Below are 21,889 nucleotides of genomic sequence, written 5' to 3' on the forward strand. Positions count from 1 at the left end.
TCACCACCCTCCCAGTGCTAATGCTGATAAAAAGTCTTTCAGCTAGACAGAGGACAAAGAGGAAAAAAGGGTAGGTACAATATAAAAAGGTTTAGTAGCAAGGAGTTGGAAGAGGTGGAACAGTGGAATACGTGTGTAGATAGCCACCTGGCAGTATTGCAGAGTGTGGAGGTAATGCGGGGGAATTGGGGCAGATCTGGTGCCAGAATACTCCAGGAGCAACCTGGAGTATTCTGGCTGGTGTAGATGAACCTTTTGAGCCTTTGTTCACTGAGGCATGTCTGCATCTTCCTCTGCTCTGCTCTGAAAAGAGCTGCTTCATAAGTCCCATCATTTCCACTCCCCACCCCACAAGGAAAACACGTGTTCCTTGTGGTCAGCAGCCAGTACTCTATCCCTGGCTATTAAAAAGATAAAAACCTATTCCAATGAGCAGATGCTAAAATCCAAGAAGTCATCTTCCATTCAGCTGAGCAGTGGAGAAGGACCACACTACTTCAAATGGACAACTGCTTTTGGCCCTGTTCCTGTTGGTGTTGGTTGTCACTCACATTTATGTTTTCTCAGGCCAGAGAAATACCACACTCCAACTAGGTGGTGGTTCCTGCTGGTATTGGTAGCTCAGGAGCTCAGTCCGGTGAGGAGGTAACTCACAGGAAACACAAATAGTTGGTTCAAAGAGGCTCGTCAGTAAACTTGCACATTTTGTGATTTTTGTCTGTCAGCTTAGCTACAGGTAAGCAGTTCTAAACTCAGCAGACCTGTCATATTTTAATTGGTATAGAAGTGCAAGCTAAATAAAGATATTTGCAGATGTGTTTGTTTTGCTTAAATGTTTCTGCTTCAGTCACAGAATTTGGCTTGCTGCCAGGTTCACTTGAAGAACTGGTCAGACCCATCCAGCTTTATTTCTTTAAGGGCTTTCCTCTTCTTCTGGAAAGAAAAGCTTGTTCTATAAGGCCTACAGTTTATGTATATGCATATGCATATTATCAGTAATACAACAAATTGTATAATATATTCAACACAAAGGCCTGTTACAGACTGCCAAAATAAAGCTGCTTCGGGTCTCTTTGGAGGTATGCTGTTTAAATGATGCATGGGTCCTAAGAATCCGGAAGCACCAAAGCTGCACTCCAGTGCTTAGGAATGGGGTGTGGCTTTGGTGCAACCTCCGGACTCTTAGGACAGGAGAGGACAGGGACGATTAAAGCATCGTGGAGCAGCCATTTCTTCAATAACGGGAACTTCCATTATTGAAGAAATGGTTGCTCCACAAACACTTAATGACAGGAGACATTGAGAGGACACATCAATGACGATTTACAAGTGCAACCAACTATCACATCTTCGCGCTTTAGGAATGTTTTTGCAATGTTTTAGTGACGGTAAGCCTCTCGTGTGATAATCCCCTTAGAGTTCTGTACACATTGGGAGTCCCTCACCTCTGGACTCCAGTTCTAACCGTCCCTATCTTGCATCCCTCAGATCCTTTTCAACTGCCAATCTTTGCAGCATAACCTAGCCACTAAGGCTCTTCACCCCTCAGGGCTCTCAAACACCATCCCTAACCATCCCTATCTAACTCTTCTTGTCACTAGCTGCTCCATTTATCATCTCCAGCCTTCAATTAAATTGGCTGTCACTATGCTGGTCCAACTCTGTCTGCTTTCCACAGTCAAGTCTGGTGTATAACGGAGACAGCATGAGAAACTTAATTTCAAAACCCACATCTGCTATGAAGTTTCTCAGAGACCCCACTCATGCTACAATTCTTCAAGCCAACCGATATTTGAGACAACATGAAGATAATGATTCTGGCCTTCCTTTTATTGCTCCTATTAAGATTCTTGAGATAAGGTTATGAAATGCCTTGAACACTTGAACTGCACTATATAAAAGATTATCATTATTAGCTGCCTTCTGAATACTACAACGGGTAATCCTAAAACATTTGAGTGGGTGCTTTTTTTGGACCACAGGTTCTACCAGCATTTATTTTATGTTTTGGAAAGTTAGGATTTACCTATCTGACAAATCAAACCTGTGCAGAGGGGGGGAAATGTTTTGCTGAAAAAGAAGTTAATGCAGTGTGCTTTCATGCAGAACTCAAGCTTGCTTTGCTATCAGAGAGTAAATTATAAGTTTGTTAGCTGAAACAGCAGTTTGTTATTTAAAGCAATTAAAGCTCTCTACTGTTGTTACATGGAAACATTCCCCTCCCCTCCGCCTTTTGAAATTAAATGAGCAATTTTCGTATGCAAAATTGTCTTGGGAAACTATTATTTTTCCTAAACTGTGTGGTGCTAAACCCCATTTTGTGGTGTGCATTGATTTATTTTGTAACTGCTGTATATGAATTCCAGAATTGCAGAGTGTTGACAAAGTGATGGTTTATAGCTAAAATGTGAGCTCTTAAATATCTAACAGAAATTTTAATAATCTGCTTTTTCAAATAAGTCGGTTACTGCCACTGCTTTCTCTGTCTGTGTTCTAAACTTTTCTTAGTAACTTTATTACTGATAAAATAATTTTGTTACTGATGAAGACCGATAAAACTTGATTATTAATTTAGTTGTGCTACCACTTGTTTGTTCAGCTGAGGTGAGAAGTACAGGATGAGTCTTCTTATCCGGAATTCTGAAATGAAAAACCAAAACTTCTTCATAGGTGGCTGAAGGAGTAACACCTTTGTTTTCTGATATTTCATTGTACATCAACTTTGTTTCACACACAACTATTTAAAATGTTATATGAAAGTATTTTTAAGCTGTGTGTAGAATGAATAAATTCATAAACGAATTTTGTGTTTGGACTTGGTTCCCATCTCCAAGATAATTCAGTATATACTTATATGCAAATACAGCTATTCTGAAATGCAAAAAATAAAATAAAACAAAATAAAAATCTGAAATCACTTTTGGGCCCATGCAGTTTGGATAAGGAAGACTCAACCTGTAGTTGCTTGGGAATGAGCAGTTATTTGCAAAACAGTTCCTCTCCTTAACCTTTTATATGTTGCTTCATATCTTCAACCACATCTATTTTAGCAGCCTGGATGGCCCAATGTTTCTGTTTCCAGATGAGAAATGCAGGATGCATAGTTATACCAGCTGTATAGCTAGGGTTGCCAGAGTGAAAAATGGAGTGGACTGCTGTACTTTCAATGCTAGCATTGATAGAAGAAGGAATTTCAGCAGGTATTGCTTGTTACCTGGTTGTGAGACAAGCAACAACTGCTAGAATTCCTCCTACCACACAACCATGAAAGGTAGAGGAAGCCCTCCATTTTTCAGTGTGACAACCCTTCTGCTACTATTAAATAGTCATTTACTATGATCAACCTAACTATAAGTTGGTAGGACAGGGAACTACAGCTACAGATGATAGGCAACAGCAGTGTTGTGGATGCTGGATCCTATTTTTTAATTCCTATATGTTTCTGTATATCTGTGAACTATTAAGGGAGGTGTGGGAAGTCTTTGGATGTGCACACACTGCTTTTTTAAAAACTAGAATGTCGAGATCCATTACTATGATCCAGGTGCAGAACATTTGCCCAGCAGACAGACATCCATATAGAGCTAAGGAAGAGGTGTCAGTCCAGGTATGTGTTTTCCCTGTTAGGTTTGAGATCCTAGTGCTTTCAGAAAAGAATCCATTCCTGGTTTCTCCAGAAGCATTAATTTGAGCAGCTTTATTTAGATTGGGACTATTGTTGAGCTGAGAATAAAGGTGTAAAATTTCTGGAAATTTTGGAGTCATTTTTTAAAAAGACTGGCTTTCTGTGTTTTGTTTCTGAAAAGGCAGGAGATTTGGGGGAAACTTAAAATGTATGCAGTACTTATTTATATATCAGTCCCAAATGTATTTTACTGCTGAAGGGACAGATGCTTCATTTATTACATAGTTATTAACCTCTTAATATTTTGGTATATTTGTGAAATTAAAAAAACATAAAGACCTTAATTTTGTACAAGGAAACAGTGAACATATCCTTTTTATGCCCTGTGCTCCCTATGTCATGCTACCTAAATACACACATCTCAGTTTTGGCCATCTGAGAAATGTGGGGCGGGGTGTGTGTGAAAACAGCTCCCCAAATTTTTATTTTTAAATTTTATAATTAACAAAATAAAGTATAGAAATAAAGATTCAAAACACTTGCAGTTTTAAGAACTGGCCTAGCAGCATGTCTGGATATAAAGCTTAATTCAGTGTTGAAAATAAGGAGCTCTTCAGTAATGTGTTATTTATGAACAGTGAAGCCTTCCCCTGTATGCTATTTTCCTAAAGATGGCAGCACCCACCATGTGAAGAAATAGATCTTCGATTTGAATGTCGTATATGTCAAATGTATGCACAAGAATTATTATTTTCAGAAGAATTACGTCGACTGTCATCTAAGCAAAACTTTATGCATCATCATTCTTGGAATTTTAAATTAATAAAACTTAATATTAAAAATGGAGATGTAACAGCCTGGGTGGAGGACAGAACAAAAATTCAGGGTATTCATCTTTTTTTCTGCAAACTTTTTTTCCTTGGGAAAAAATGGGGGAAATCAACATGGAATGTTTTCTTTAGAATTATTAATAAAATATGTAAGAAGGTGTTTATGTACTGACACACCCACACCCAACATTGTTTCTAAAAACTATGTAGCAGGCAACTTTCGTGACGGTCTCTGAACAGTTTCTCGAATCACTGCAAATTCTGAACTCGGTTTCCATTTCTCAGTTCTTTTTATGGGAATGGGTTCCTTACTTGTTTGCTTGGCACTACAGAGAACTAAACAAAACTATGTTTTCTTTGTGTAATAGTGCTGATGTTTTCCTTTGTATTTTTTTGGTCTGATCATAATAAACTGTCAAAACAAAGAGTTTCATTACATTTCAGGATATGGTAGCTCCATTTGTAACAAAAAAAATCCTTTAAAAATAAGTTTGATTTGTAATTATTTTTCTGAATAAAATCTACTTTTAGCATATCAAACATAATGATTTTAAGCCTAACTGAAATACACATAGTTGTTTATGTTCCTAAAATAATAAAGTAATGTTTAGTCTCCAAAGCATGTTCATACTACATCTTTCAATATTTTTCACAAAAACTCAATTTAAAAAGAATCTGAGAGGGGGAAATTTTTCTTATGATTTCAAACTTTCAGAAGTTAGTTTCACTAATTCCAAAAGATAAAATATTTCACTAGAGCCCCCACCCCCTGGTTCACGTAGTTTTCTATTTATGTTTCACTAGAAAAACTGAAAATCCATTCTGTGATAAGAATGTACTTTCAGAAGGGTTAATCCACAATATTATATTTCTATGCTCTATTTCAGTTGGTGAAACACAAATGTAATAGCCTACCTTTAAAGATCAACTGAACTCCTAGGTGGAAGTAATACTTAAGGTATTGTAGACCCAAAATGCATAAGACTTTATCCACTGGAATACTACCCTGTCAAAAATATTCACTTTATATACAACAATAGCACATTTAGCCAAAAGAACAACATAATCTATTGCCTTCATTTTTTAATGGAAGGATGTCAACATACTATTGTCAGCCTCCCTTCTAAAGCATTAGTGGCAAAGATTTTTCACTACATGGTGAAGGATACATAAATTGGGCATAATGTTCAACTGGAAACTGACATAGTGACTTTGCAGATGTATCGAGAGGGAGAAAACTTTACATCAAGCTTGGAGAGAAGGCAAGTTGTAGTCTTTTGGCTAATTTCTCACAGCTTTCCTTACAATTACTGATTTCAGCCAAATAATGCTAGAATAGGTTGATATTGATCTCTACAAGATGTTACTGAAGCAACTTTTTGAGGAAGAATGACTACTCAAAAACATTATCACATTAGTTTTGCCTTAACTATTAAGAGATCTTGAGCATCCCCTTTTTGTTTTGTAAACTGAAAGTGTACATTGGCTCGTAAAGCCTTCTGTAACTAACTAGATAAGGGGTGTGCACATTTCCTCTAGATGTGTTACTCTTCCGCTTCCTCCTTGCCTAAATAGGTACATCAGAAACCATCTGTCAAGGGTTACACAAATATTATTTTTCTTAAATTCCCTTGTGTTTAGGTAATCTTAGGCTGCACCTGCACAGCCAAAACAATGCAGTTTCACACCACTTTAACTATCATGGCTCCTATAAAATCCTGAGATCTGTAGTTTTGTGGTGGTGCTTGAGTTGTCTGACAGAGAAGGCTAAATATCTCACAGAATGTCAGATCCCATAATTCTATAGCATTGGGCCATGGCTGTTAAAGTGGTGTCAAACTGCATTATTTCTGCAGTGTAGATGCAGCCTTTGTTCTGCAGTATGGTGAAACCTGCATTCCATCCACTTTTTGAATTTTTTTAAACTGCCCTTGGGTTAAAATGGGAACCTGTTGTAAATTTCTGAGTGTTTGTAAAAGATGAACATTCATAGAATATGTTGGGAGAGAAATCTTGCTGAAATCCTACTTTGTCAGGGCCTTGCATTTAAAATGAATTGCATTTTGTTATCAAAGAGCCATGCAGGGAGAAAATGCCATGTCAGTGTAAAATTCTATTGTAGACGTTTGCCTTGCACAAGACAGATAATTCAATACGGAGAATTGTGTTTATTTTGAGTCTAATTCTTTCTAAAAATAGGCTGGATTTTTAAAAAAGTGAACAAGTGATACAGTGGTGAAGATTAGAGCACACAAACTGACCTTTGGTTGTTTGTTTAAAATCATTATTTGTATAAAATTGAGTGCCTTGACTTTAATGAAAGCAACATTGAACAGTTGAAAGGTGGGGGCTGCAAAAGGTGTGTCTGCCGTACTTATGTATAGAGCAGTTTTCTAGAGAGCTGTTTTTATGGCCCCCACAGGATTGTAGCTTCTTCCCTTTCCTTCTCCTTTGTCACAACATAAAAATAAAGCAAATCTGCCCTGCTGATTAGTGGCGATTGTAGATTCAGTGTTTGAATGCCAAAATTGGCAATTGTGTCTTTCAAGTATAACATACTATACAATAAACATAACCATACCAAAGCATCTTCTTTTCCTGCGATAACAAGCTGTTGAAAAGTAAAATGTACTACTTAATTTACAAAGAAATTACACTAATAAAAATGTGGAGGGCAGATGCGATTTTAAAATGCATAATTCTTGCCCTAAAGCTTGGCTTTTTAAAAAAATGTGGCTGGAATGAGAGCTGAATCATTCATTGTAATTGTTGCAACACAGTCTCTATGGCATTACAGAAAATATATATGCAGAAACCAAATCTCTTGTCAGCAGTTCTTACAAATGCAAAAGAAAAAGTTAGGATGTTCTCTAATGCCTTCTAATCTTTGTTAGTTTAATAGGCTACAGGCTTTTTGCACAGTTTTTGGATGGCGATAGAAATATCTAAATGGTACACTGAATTAGGAAGGGACAGCCAATACAGAACTAACCAAAGGGGGGAAAGCTGTTGGGGAATGTGAGAGATAGTAGTGTACCTCACAAGCAGAATAATTAGTATTTGCAAGCAGAAGTGAACAACAACTAATGCCACACCAATAGCCCCCCTCCTCCCCAGGTCCAAGCAGGCTTAGTCTTTTTCATAAAAATATACGATTTATTTACATATACTAAAGGTTGTATAACATCTCATGGTGAGAGGGTCTGTAATGTGCTCTTCAAATGTGGGTCTGAGAGAGAAATGCAGACTATAGAGTGGAGGATGACCAAACACATACTAACTACAAACTGATGCAAGAAGAAAGATAGTGGTGGTAAGATCAGTGAACAAAAATATCCTGAATAAATACTGTCCATAAACATCTAGAGAGATATGCAAACTTGCAGTATGCTAAAGTTACTTGCTATAACAAAAGCTTGACAGCATTGTTTGACTCTTTGCCTTCCTGACTTAATCATAGGATCTTTCCATGGGGTATGTGTCCATTTACCTGTCACTTGTACAGCATTTATCTATGAATGATGCCATAGCCCCTGAGCTCTGTTTACTGTGATAGCATAGGTTTGTCCACTTAGTATGGTGATACGGTGACTTTGGATTGAACAAACAGGTCTAGTTTTAAGTATTTTCTCAAGTGTGTTAATTCATGGGGGCTGTTCTTACTCTTTAATTTATCAGATCCTTTACTCTTTGCCACCTATCTGTCATGGTCATAAGCTGACTGGGAACAATTTATAAAAGCACAAAGCTATTTGTCTCATAAGTTCAATTTTGGAAGGTTTTGGTGTCTACTCTCTACAGTTGCTTTCAGTTACTAAATCTAATAAAATTGGTCCTTCAGCTTCTCATTCTGCAGACTGCCATTTGTCTTCAGCTTGTAGCAGGAGAAAGGGAATCTCAGTCATTTTTAAAACCCTCCAAAGGTCCATACAACTTCACAGAATATCTGAACCTCTATCTAAAAAGTAGAGAGGGGGATTCTTGCTGTCTTCATCAGGAGATAAAGCTACACTGGTGAAATGAAACCCTGTGGAACGATACTTTTGTTGCTAACTTACAAAGAAATTTGCAGTGAGAAAAGTGAGAAAATTGAGCAAGATAATATGAACATGGATGAACCTCACTGGGAAAGTTCTGTCATCTGTGCAGTTTTTACTTACAAGGAGCATGATTATTATAGAAGTGATGGAGCACATCGCTTCTACAAAATGAATGTTTTATTTTTAAGAAGTAGATTTGGATCTGTTTGATCTGGTTTGGCAGTGGAGCTTGGATAGCTTGCTCAGCTGTCCACTTTCATGACCTTCTTGAGGGATAGGTTGAGTAGAGATGGTTTGTGTATCATTATGCCTCTTCAAGGAAAGTTTTCTGTAGATTTTTCAAATTCTTTCCTGCATCACTTTTATTTGGGCAGGTGGGGATTTCTATGTTAGAGATGTAATTCCTCACTAATTTTGTCCTTGAAAGAAACAATGAGCCATTTTTGCAATTTTCTTCCTGTTGCAAGAAAGTCTTTAAAACTGCAATTTTTGAAGGATATTTGTAGTTCAAGACTAATTTGCACAAAATTTACATCAGGTTTTTTTTTTATTTTGTGTTGTTTTTGTTTTTTGTAGGAAACAACTTTATCTACACAGAAAATAATATTTCTTTTTTTAAAAAAATGGTAAAAAACAATTGCATCCACAATAAGTGAGTAAAAGAGTTTGGACTCTTAGTTCAGATAGAATCTCTACACGGTTGGTTCTCTAGGTGGTTGTTTCTTTACATGGCTGGAGCTGATGTGAATTTTTACACTGTTCAAGGTAATTAGTAAGTAGTAAACACGATTAATAAAGGGAAGAGTGCAGGAGGTAGAGGATGAAAACTTATATAGATATAGATAAGACATGGGAGTATGGAAAATTATAAATTTTTAATGCTGACACTGAAGTAGCAGTTGGATATGTATGACTGATGTCCTAAAGCCAGACATTCAAAAACTGTTAGAAGAGGAATTTTTAATGGTTAAAAATGAAAAGTATTTCAGTTTGTAAATAATAATTGCATATTGACAAAGCATCAAGATTGCTCTTGGGAATCCACCTGAAAACATACTACAGTAAACCCAGCATATTGGCAGGCTAGGCAACCATGGACTGGAGCTCCCATGGGTCATCCTATCCTGCCCCATATTAGCCAATGGCTGCGAATGCTCATGGGCACACTGATTCAAGTCCCCACCCATTGATTAATTTGGGCTTAAGTCTTGCTGTTTTTCCATCCACTGGGAGGCGGAACCAAACCCTTGTGGATTGAAAGGGCCCAGTGTAGTATCTACAGTCAACTTAATGCACCTAGGACAGCAACTCCAAACTTGGCACCCTTTAGAGGTATTGGGCCACACAGGCTGTCATCTGTAATCATCATAACTAAAGTAAGGGATGATGAATGTTGGGCCTAGAACCTTTAGCTCTCCAGATTTTTCATTTTCAGCCCTCAGGACCCTCAGCCCCTACAGACAAAAGTTAATGGATGTTGGCATCTAGAGGACCAAAGTTTTTCTACTACTGGTATAAGCATTCATATACCAATTGATTAATTTGACTGGAGGAAAAAGACCCTCTTAGACCTTGAGCAGATGGGCAGGGGAAAAAAAGCTTGATCCGGCTTTTTCTCTGTCCCCATGACCCACTCCCAAGGAGGGCAGAATATCCATGGGCAGATCGCATGGCATGGCGATCTGCCATGTTTTCCTTATTGTTGCCTGTCCACTCACTCAAGCACACTGCCTGTGACCTCCAAGTACTCCCACATCTGCCCAGATGCCATTCTATTGGATGGCTGCTCCTTTGATCAGCCACACAGTTGCACATGCAATGTTGTGCCAGTACAGGGCATCAGTGCATCAGTGTGCAAGTGATACATTGGCAAAGCACAATCAGGGAGAGCCCCTTGCATGCCCACTTCACTCCCTGCCCCTGTTGGACTAACTGGTTGCACTATACGTTGTACTTCCATTGGAGTTGTTGCATTTTCAGACAATTTATATGCAGGCATGAGAATGCACATTTTCTGAGCTAAGCCAGAGTATCCCGGCTTCTTTTTCCTCTGTTTTTTAGCCATGGAGCATGGCTTTATTTCGGTTTGGAGACATGCGTCGTATAAATGTCCCACCTTCAAAGCATCTGGAAATTGCTTTATTTTGCCTGTCTGTTTCATTCCTTAGTTATGTCTGCGGGTTAATACTGACTGGAGGGGGAAAGACCCTTTTTGTTATGCCTGCATTGTTTGGTGACACTGATCACCTTTCTTCTACTTCTGCTCCCAGACCAGAATAGTATGTTGCTTCAAAGTTTCAGTGTCAGTTTATTAATGTAGGTATCCTGCATGTAAGATATCAATGAGGCTTAGAATAATCTGTTTACATGTGTGCATCTAATAAAAGCAGATTGATCCATACTGAAGACAGTGTACCTTTTCAAACTCTGTTAATGTCACACTGAACCAATGGTTTGGAACTCTGGCAGTTAAGTGCTCCTAATGCATCTTACATTAGCAGTAGTTATGGGAAATCATAATATCTTTATGCTCTGATTCAGTTAACTGTGTCCATTTCTTATGCTCTAAGTTATGTATGCATATCTCACATGTGATTTATAAACAGGGATAGTGCTCTGTTTATCTGTAACCTTCCCATGACATTATAGTACAAAATTGATTAAAGATTTCTCCCAAACTTCACAAATATTTACCTTTCTGAATCCTTTACTTGTCCCTCCACCCTTCGGATCACTTTCTCTTGCTTTGCTTTTATAGACACCTATACTGTACTAACTTGCAAAAATCTGCCTGTATAGCACCAAGGACCAAACCAATTTCTTTCTATAAAGAGTAGCCAGTATACATTCTTCTTTAATGTCTGTGTTCCTAGTTTATACACTTAAAAGACCTATCATGTGAACTTAGACTATTTAGACATGGTAAACTTAGTTTATCATTTTTTTCCATTCATGTATGTTAATTATGTGCAAATTGATAGCTTTTTAAAGAAGAAGAAGAATGTTAGTTAAATGTAGTGTCTTTGGTTTTTTTTTCAAAAAGAGCTGAAGTCAGATTACATAAAAAAAAATTCTGCTTAAGCATGAATAGCTACTGTATATGCTTGACTATAAGTTGACCTCATGTATATAAGTCAAGGGCAGGTGTTGGGGCCAAAATTATGGATCCTTTTGTGTCGTGTCTTCTTAGATTGTAAGCCTGAGGGCAGGGAACCGTCTAACTAAAAGATTGTATGTACAGCGCTGTGTAAATTTACAGCGCTTTATAAATAAAAGTTAATAATAATAATAATAATAAATGTTGCCATGACCCATGGATAAGTCAAGGGTAAAACCTGGAGGCTCCTTCAGTATTTTATGTGTGTGTACAGCAAGAGAGACTCTGAGACTTTTTGTTTCAGCGTTTGTTTCAACTTTGGTTTCAGACTTCACCCAGACAGCGAAGGGCAGCATGAGAGGGAGAGGGACTCTCTTTGTCTAGCAGCAATTAATCACTCAGGACTCTTTCTGCTTGGTGCAAGAGAGAAATAAACTGCTCTGCTGACTGCATGGAGAAATCTGAAAGAGCTGCTATCACATTACCATACTGACCCATAAATGTTGACCTGGGATTTGGGGATCAATTTCTGGGCATAATTTTTTAGAATTATAGATAAATATATACAGTAAATATGGCTTTTAATTAAAAAAATAGAAATAGAAATATCAATTGAAGGATGGGATGGACCATCCTCTAGAGGCTGCATCATCCTTCACCATTAGATTTTCTGGCTAGATTTGATGGAAACTAGAGTCCCAGAGCTTCTGGAAGGCTATATTTCTCTTTTGCTGCTTAAGAGTTTCAAGCTCAGAAGATTGTTTGTAAAACTGATCTAGTCTGAACTTAGTTTTTATGCATCCTTCAAAGTCTGAAATTAGTCTATAAAATTTGAAGTCAAAGTTCCTTTGAACAATGGATGTGCAGCTTTGTGATCATACTGAAAAACATTTATGCACTTCAAGTGTTGAAGCCAAGTACTTGGAAATCCTTCAGGGGGCTGTCTACACATTGACTTAATGCTTGAAGAATACAAATACTAACCATTCTTAGCTGCTATTGTGTGTCCCTACGAAGGACTAAAGCTAAGACTAGAAGGAAGTGGAGTTGATGGCAGCTGACAAAGAACTGAGGGAGATGCAGAGTATCTGTAACATTGCAAGCAGGAACACTAACATAGTAGATCATCTCAATTCCAAGTCTTGCTTCATCCTGAGATTTTTTTTTTCCTGCAAAGGGTGCATTGCTGTATTGGCTGCATTCTCTTTTAGAAGAATATAATCCTTAAATTAGTGGTAGGAAACCTAGGCCTGGATGCTATATCAGGTTCTCCTTGGGTCCCATTCTTGTTCTATATGTTTTCCCCAAAGTGCATGCCCCTTTCCTCATGACATCATGATTTAGTCATTTCCCAGTTTCTGTTTGGGTCTCCACCACCATTGTAAGAGTTTTAATGCTTTCCCTAAGACTAGGGATGCAATCCTTCACTAGTATTCTTCTCAAAGAAGACAGTTAGTAATTTTAGGACTTTTCTTCTTGCTTAACGAAATTAGTAAAAAGCAGCATGGTTTTTGAAGTACATTATTATGTGTAATATTTTGACATTGTGGTTTTGTAGAGAAAGCAGTATTTATAGAAACTAATATTTCTACTGTTTTCTGTGCAAATTTTGTGTGAATTCTGCCTAGAAAAAAACCCATAATTGCAGCATTTTTGACACAGGAACAAGTGCATGCAATTTTTTTGGGAAAGTAAGTCTCAATCTGGAAGTATTTTTGCAAATCCAGGGTTCATCTTTTTTCCGAGTGTCTCAGCTTTTTAAAAAAGAGGGGTTTTTGATAATTTTTTAAAATATTTAGAATATTCTTTGCACTCCTACATAAGATTAAAGCCCGATACAGATGGGCAAAAAGCGCTGTCCTGGGGCCAATTTTAGGGCTTGGGAGAGAGGAGTGTCCGCACGCTCCCAAGCCCTACCACACCATAATGGCTCGCCCTCATCCACATGGGAGCCTCCAGGATGACATATGCATGGTGCTGTGTGCGCATGGACCCTAAGAAGTACCTGCCAGGAGTGGGTTCTTTATAGGGCTCTTAGAGGTGTCCGTTGGGGACAAAAAGGGGCGGCATTTCACTGTCCCTTTATCCCCATCTGTATCCCCCCTGCATTACTGGCAATAAGAGCTTTAACCTCTTTTGGGGCCCAGCCTTTTTGCCTTTGGTTGTGCCCACTACTGCAAGGTGTTGGATAATTTTTGCATTCTCTTTCCCCTTCCTTAGATAGATAGGGATTTCCTCCATGCAAACTCCCCCCCCTCTCTTTTTCAAAGTAACCATGTGATTTAGGTCACTCCCTGCTTGGGACTAACATACATTCTCTCTCACTCACAGTTCAATTTATTCCGTTCCTTGGATTGCAATATAGTCCAGTGAACTGGACTCTTCAGACTTTGATGTAGTCCTGGAGAGATTCATTCACTACTGATCTAGTGTCTTTTAAATGTTGTGATTTTGATTTTCATGATGTTTTGATTTGCTGTTTTTGTTATTAGTTATCCAGAGTTTCAGTCTTAGCAAAACAAATGGAATGGATGGTGTGATAAATAATGCCATCAAGATCAGAGGAAAAAAAATCTTAAGTAGTCCAAAATTCTCCTTTTCTCTAGAATAGGGGAATGAGTCTTTGCTTATTTTGTTCTTGCACACATGAAGGAAAATTTTAAAAAGCTTTCACCTTACTGGGCAAGATTACAGGGAATTTTGTACATTTTCATGTGATTTATGCATTTTTAGATGTTGTTGTGAAAATCCTATTTTTTTGCACAAAACAATAGGGTTTTTTTAAACAAGTTACTCTGTTTTTGCACAAAAACATTGGGTTTTGCACAAAATGCATTATTTTTGCTGTTAATGATGATGACAGAAGAAATTACTAGCCTTTTGGTTCTTATTCAAGCACAAAACCCTCCTGTGGTTATCAGCTTTTAAATATACTGTATATTCCATTTCTTTCTTTCTTTTTTCTTCTTTTTAAGCTTTTAATTATTTCTTATTTAAAACACATATAAAACATAACATAAATTATACTTATATTCCATTTTCAAATTGCTGGCCTAGATGTTTATAAGTTCAGAAACAGCGTATGAAAGAACACAGCCTAATCTGTGTGTTTGTTGTCCCTCATCTGCTATTTAATGATACTTTGTCACCTAGTTCAAATCTTACCAAAGCTGTTAAACCATTTGTTCATTTTTATATGAACCTACTCAAACAGTGGAGTGCTGTGCAGCATTTTCTGGTAGCCCCCATGTTTTAAAGCAGGAAGTTTGCTTGTCTTCAAGATGGCAATGTACTCTGTTGACATTAATGTTTGAGTAGCTAGTTGTTTTTTGCTGCAGCTAAGGTGTTGTAACACCCTGCTCTTTCTTCTTTGGGAACTGAGCATAGCACCTTGCCCTTGCTGCATTAATATTATCCTGAACTGAACAGCCTGTACTCTCAATTTATTTTCTTCCTTAGTATTGGCTAACGTACTTCCATAGTAAAACTCTTAATGGGTCATGCAGCAAAATCTTGGATTAATGAGTTCGACTTCTCCATGAAGCAAGTTGCTAAGGTTGGTAGCCAATAAAAAAAAAGAGAACATTTTGACCTTGCTGGAGCAGTTCGTGGTTAGTTACTTACAGAAGCAATTTGGGGAAGTCAGTTTTTGAGAACAGTTGATAAAAAAAATCACTTAAGTAAAGACCTTTCAATATGCTGCCCTTCATTTCTTGTGATAGAGGGGTCTGTAGGTTAGTTCTATAAAGGCTTTTATAACGGTGATCATTCCTTCTAATAACAAACTCTTGTGAAGAGTGCCACCAGAGTGAAGCAATAGAGAAACAAGAGAGAGTATATATAGGTAGGGCAAGAGAACTCACAGTGTATGTGATTGTAGAAAGCTAAGGCAGAAACCCTCCTCATCCCCAAATATAAATTGCTGAGGACTGAGCATGTAGAGTAGCCATAAAATATAGAGCAACAAGTGTAGATGAAACTCAGAACTTGTGAAGGGGAGGGATATTTAAAGACCATGCCTGGAGGAAATGTGGCTGGAACCCTGAACAAGATGGCAACACAGTCCTGTCGGTGCTATTGGTGTATTACTAATATAATACTTCTTTAATTACCATTCTTAGCATATTTCCTTGGAAAATTGTTTGCGGGGGGAAAGAGTGAAACACTAACTTGGCACCTCTTTGTGGGAAATCTTTACAGTGAGCTCAGATAGGAAATTCATTGACTTTACTCTCATTACAGGCAGTGTTGCCTAGTAGATTAACAGGATAGTGTACATGTTGCAGTTTCACCTCTCCCTCCCTTGCCATGACATACCTGCTGAAAAAAAGATGAAAACAAAGCATGCATGCTGCTGAAACAATTGTTATTTTGACAATGTTTCTCCCTTTCTAAATTAAATGTATTGAATGAAAGTTGGGGGAACTTTAGCACTTAAAGGGATAATATTTGGAAATTCAAGTGAATTTCCCATAGTTTTCCCATAGGTTTTGCCCCACAGAAATTTGAGTTGTGCAAAGCACGGTACCGCTATAATGTTGGAAACTGTGAGATTGTACTTGCACTTTATGGATATGCCTTGTGTATTGTTATCAGCTGTAAAAGTGTGGAAAACACCTTGAATTCAGTTCATTTTGTTGTTTAAAGCCAGGGTGGGAAGCTTGCATCCTCTATTGGTGTCTCATTCTTGCTCTCCTGGTGACCCCTCAAGCAATAGCACAGTCTTCTTCTGGGTGGGTAGTGAAGAATGATGGGACACAAAGAGCTCAGTGCTGTGAATTCTGTCCATGTTTGGATCTGGCTCTACTCTTCTGCTGTGGCTCCTGACTGACTTCTCCCATAGGTCAGTGCCTCTGCAGGCATTGGTCAGATCCTTAACTCACAAGTTCATTTGTTCTTTTTCACGCTTCAGAATGTTGCAATATTGAAAACTCATAAGAATATTTAAGTATTTTATATAGAAGCTTTTGAGATCTAATATACAGCGGGCCTTTGGCATCTGCTATGATTTGGATCTAGAACTTTCCATGGATGCCAAAATCTGTGGATGCTCAAGTTCCATTGTATATAGTGGTGTAGTAACATTATGTCCCTTATAGAAAATGGCAAAATTAAGGATTGGTATTTTTTTATTTTAATATTTTTTTGGGGGATAAATTTTCATGCAGTGGATGTTGGAATCCATGGATGCAGAATCCAAGGATAAGAAGGGGCAACTGTAATTTTCTCTGACAATGATTCTGACTGATTTTGAGTGAACATCTTTTTTGGTAAGCATGTTTTTTTTCCACACCATGTTGATACTCAATTCTAGTAGAGGTATCTGACAATAGGAGGGAGAGAAGCTAGGCAAAGATCAGGAGGCTGCATCATTACCATGTGCCAGCTATAACAACACACCCCACAACAGTCCTCCTTGTTTTGAATGTACAGGAAATAGGTGAGTCTAGGGTCAGGTCAGCAGTAGTCCTCAGGTTTATGGGAAGACGTAGGGGTGGAGCTAGTGAATATATGGGTGAGATTACTGTACAAGGACTAATTCCAATACTTAATTTCAATCAGTTCTGAGCAGGTCTTATGTTAGGTGTCTATCTATTCAGATGCTTCCCTTTTAGTGAGCCATTGTTTGAATGGAAGCCTCTTTGTGCTTGCAGAAGTTACTGCTTGAGACAAAATGTCAGTGGTGGTTGGTGGTTCCAGTGTCAACTGAGGCTGTGAATCTGCTCTAGGTTTTGATTTGAACTTCAGATGAGTTATCCAAGGTGCTGAACTCCTCTCCTCAAACACGTCTAACACATTAGATAGTTCCTTTATCGTTCATATTAAAAATAAGTTCAGCGTGTTGGGTAGCTGCCTTAAAATTTCATATCCACCGAAATCAGAACCACCCATTCTTGTCCTGACCTTTCCATAAGGAGATTATTCCAGCATTATGCATCTGTAAAGCTTATCTGATCCAGTAAGATGTACAAAATGCAGAGAGTTCCTTTTTGAATGCTATCCTATTTAAAAAGTACTGTTTGAATTGAAACTACATCATGGCACATGTCATGCTTTTTTAAAAAAAATGCTATAAGGGGTCAACTTTTCTCATTGTATTCAATTGCAGAATCTTTTAGCTGAGAAGGTGGAACAGCTTATGGAGTGGAGTTCAAGGCGCTCAGTTATCCGCATGAATGGAGACAAATTTAGAAGATTTGTGAAGGCCCCACCTCGCAACTATTCAGTGATTGTGATGTTTACAGCTCTCCAGCCACAGAGGCAATGCTCTGTTTGTCGGTAAGTTATAGCCTTGGAAGCAGGTCTTTTTACTTTTTTCTTTTTTGTCTCTTCCATTCCTTGCTCATTCTTGTTTATAGTAAACATTTTTACTAAAATGTTTATTTTCCAACTGCATAATTAATACACCAAATTTTATTTTAGGTGTGGCCCTGGTAAAGCCAACCTTTCTCTTGATTTTATCTGTTCTATTTATTCTTTATCTATTTACTAATTTCTATTTCTTAAAAAAATTATGCTTGATTTCCCAGATGCAGCTATTGGCCTGATGATCTTTGATTATCTTAACTTGTTTTGTGTCTTTATCTATATGTGGTTTTGTTTGTATTTCTTTTTAATATGTAAGATGCCTTGAGTTCCACACTTTGAAGAAGGTAAGATATATATAAAAGGCTTGATTGGTTGGGTGGATGGGTTCTTGATGTTTAGATTGACTGACTGAGTTTTTGCTGAACTGTTTGGAACATCTTGAGTCCATTTACAGGGTTTGTTTGTAACCTTTTACAGTCTACTGATTGGACCTATAGAAAGCAATGCACTGCAAAAATCAAGAAATTATTTACTTAATTTGCAATATTCTAGATCCCCTCCTTCCAATTAAACAAAAATCTTAATGAAAGTAGCCTATATCAGTTAAGCAATCAAGAGGCCTGGATGCCTAAAATGCTACATAATGTTTATGAAAATAGCTAATTGAGCCCATGCCTGCATGCCTTAAACACCTGATGATATCTGCCCTATATACGCTTGTACAAGTCAACCTTATGTATAAGTCGGGGGAAGGTTTTAGGGTCAAAATCATAGACTTTGGCATGACCCATGGATAAGTTGATGGTAAAGCGTAGGGGACTATAGCAAAGGGTCTACAGGGGAAAACACCACTTCCATCCCTCCCTTTCCTCTGGACCTCTCCCGACCACCTAATACCACTTCCCAAGTGCTGGAAGAAAAGGTTTTAACATCAGACGGGGAAAGAAAATAAGTGGATTTAAATGTGAGTTTTTGTGGGGAGAGAAGTTTTTAACACCTGCTGTTTTTCTTTCTGCTTTTTCATAAATCACTGCCCAGGCACACAGGGTGGTGCTTCTTTCAGGATCTTTCTAAGCATGATTACTGTCTTGACCCATATATAAGTCAACCCAGGATTTTAGGGTCAATTTTTGGGCATAAATTACTTGATTTATAGTCAAGTATATACAGTATGTAATTTATGAGACCATAATAATATTTCTCTTTCTTTTAATGGTGCACACATTCTGTGCATCCCTTGTAGATTCCATAACTCACTGCATTCCCTGTGTCATGTGAAAGAATTGAAAAAGTTTTGAAGGATTTTTTAATGTTATGGGAAACACTGCAATGATGGGCAGGAAGATATCTATTTTTTAAATGTAATGGCACTGGCACCCCTCTGGCCAACTTTGTCTGAAGTTTAGCAGACACTAGGTCATGTGATCTGCACCTTTGATCAGGTAGGCTGTACACAAAGCTTTTCTATATGGATATTATTTGCTTTATACAGCTCCTTAAATTCTCTTATATACATCTTCAACTCCCCCCTCACACACACACACACATTCTTTTAAGTTTCTTTTTAGGTCAGGTTGGCATGCTCAAATTGACTTGACAAAGGGACTGTGGTCTCTTTTTTGTTGCTGAGAAACTATTTCATCCTCTGGAAGATAAAATTCTGAAATAATGAGAATAACTTTAATTTGTTGTCATTGTGATTATTAAGGGAAACAGCCAGCAACACATTCCCTCATGTCAGAGTAGAGAAAGGTAAGAGGTAAAGGTACTCCCTGTTTACACAGTTGTCAAGTCATGTCCGACCATAGGGTGCAATGCTCATCTTCATTACTAAGCCGAAGAGCCAGCGTTGTCAGAGACGACTCTGCGATCATGTGGCCAGCATGATTGCACAGAACGCTGTTTACCTTCCCACCGAAGTGGCATTTGCATGCTTTCAAACTGCTAGTTCAGCAGAAGCTGGGACTAGTGATGATAGCTCATCCTGTCATGCAGCACCTGGCCCTCGAACTGCCAACCTGGTGATCTTGCAATCAACAGAATTAGTGTCTTGAGCCACTTGAGCCACTGCATCCCCCAACTATGTGTCAAATGATGTGTACATTTTTTGTTACTAGGATTTAATACTGTACAAACATTGCCATTTAATAAGAGGACCCCATTTATTGCAGTGGAAAAAATGACTTAAGGTTCATCCTGTTGGGTGCCATAGTCTCAAAACACAGTGCCATTAATTTCAGTGAAATTCATTTCCAAGTAAATATTAGGACCGCAGGCATAGTCATTTCAGCAGAATGCAGTTGGACACCTAAAATAAGAACCAATTAATTCATTGCTTCTAGTTCAAAACATTTAAAATAAATGTGAAATTGAGATCTGGCTTTGCTGTAGGGTATAATATGAATTAAACGAAGTTGATGATGCTGCACCTGAAAAATAATAACAGAAGACTGAAGTCACTCAAATTGCCAAGTAATTAAAAGCAGAGAGTTGTAAGTATATACAGAGGTTGATTTCTTTGCTCTGCATTCAGCATACATTCTTGGCGAGTTTTATGAATAGGGATGTAAAGAATGCTCACAAATAGATCGAAAAAGATTAACCTGCATGAAACTTTCCACATTTGGGGACAATTGTGTTAAAAAGTTGGGGTTTCTTTGACAGGGGTGAGATTTATTTTGCACAATAAACTTTCCACAAAAAATATTGTATGTTTTTGCACAAACCAAAGTTTTCTAGATGAAATTTGTCTTTTTTGTAATTTTTAAATAAATGTTTGAAATCATCATTTTTAAAATGAAGTTTTCACAGGGAAAAAAATGAAAAATGCACAGAAATGTTCTTGCCTCAGATGTTGCTGTCAAATAACCACAGTACAACATGTTGGAAGTAAGGCCACAACTTTATTTGCAAACAATTGGTAGGGTTGGCACAAAGCATAAGGTCAGGATCTGTGCAATCAAACCACCCGATGTAGTCTGATTATCCAAACCGGGCACCCACCCGGTGCTTGGGATGACCTAGGGGCTAAGGAACACAACTTGACCGCAAACCTTGTCTTGCGTTCACCAATTCACAAAGCTCCTAGTCACCGGGAGACGCTCCTGCATTCTGGCTCCCGCAATGGCCAAACGCCTGCCCTATTCGCCCCCGGGTACCTATTGACTCCCAAACCAGAGCTCCATAGCCCTGGTACCACAACGTGCAGATCCTGGCCTATGCTGCCGCCAAGTTGTGACTAAAAAACCACCTAACAACAGTGGTGGGCAGGTGGGAGAAGCACCAAGACTTGCTCCCTTCCACAGCTTGGCTCCGCTCTGCTCGAAGTCAAGCAACCGACTGAGGGAAGAGGCCAGCAACACGGCCTTAAATAGGCCTAGGCCCCTCCCTCCCTGCGTGCTGTGCGGGGCCCCACCTCCAAGGCCCAGCCCACCAATGGGCAGCCTTGGAGGACCAGAAGCCCCGCACCAACGAAACCGGCTCCCACAGCGTCGCGGAGCAGAAGGGCCGCCCCTTCCACCCCCGCGCACCAATAGGGAGCCGGGCAAGCCCCAGAGCACTCTGAGGCTTGTAGTCCAGCTGCGTCTAGCGGCAAAACAGTCTGCCCGGCGAGGCGGGTGACCGTTGCCTAATCTCAAACAGCTGGGAGCAGACCTATAAAAGGATTCATTCTTGATAGTGAGAATAAAATGAGCAAAGATTTGCATCCTTAATTATAAACAAATGGTCGTATCACTATTCCTGTTATTATTTTATCTTAGCATTTATTTCTTCCAGCTGTCTTGATGTTTTCAAAGTAATTGCACAGCAGGTTTCAGTGCAATATTTCTCACTACAGAGTGTGGAGAAAACATAATTTCAGTAGAACTAATAATAATAATAGTAATATTATGATTTATTTATATTCCGCCTTTTCCTTGCGGAATCAAGGCGGATTACAAAGCCAAGAGAGCAAATACAAAATACAACTGCTCCTTTTCTTATGAAC

The 21,889-nt window shown here is 38.4% G+C and overlaps 1 protein-coding gene across 1 annotated transcript in view; it reads left to right on the forward strand.

The window, feature by feature from the left end:
• LOC149312754 (dolichyl-diphosphooligosaccharide--protein glycosyltransferase subunit TUSC3-like) overlaps positions 1–21,889 on the forward strand; it is a 165,808-nt gene that overhangs the window by 39,356 nt on the left and 104,563 nt on the right. The window contains exon 2 of the mRNA XM_089526981.1: positions 17,702–17,871. Within this exon, the coding sequence (XP_089383107.1) occupies positions 17,702–17,871 (170 nt within the window). The remainder of the gene's footprint in view (positions 1–17,701; positions 17,872–21,889) is intronic.

Source organism: Sceloporus occidentalis, unplaced genomic scaffold (genome assembly GCF_023333645.1).
Source record: "Sceloporus occidentalis isolate IW3139 unplaced genomic scaffold, rSceOcc1.0.p SCAF_5, whole genome shotgun sequence".
Taxonomy (NCBI): domain Eukaryota; kingdom Metazoa; phylum Chordata; class Lepidosauria; order Squamata; family Phrynosomatidae; genus Sceloporus; species Sceloporus occidentalis.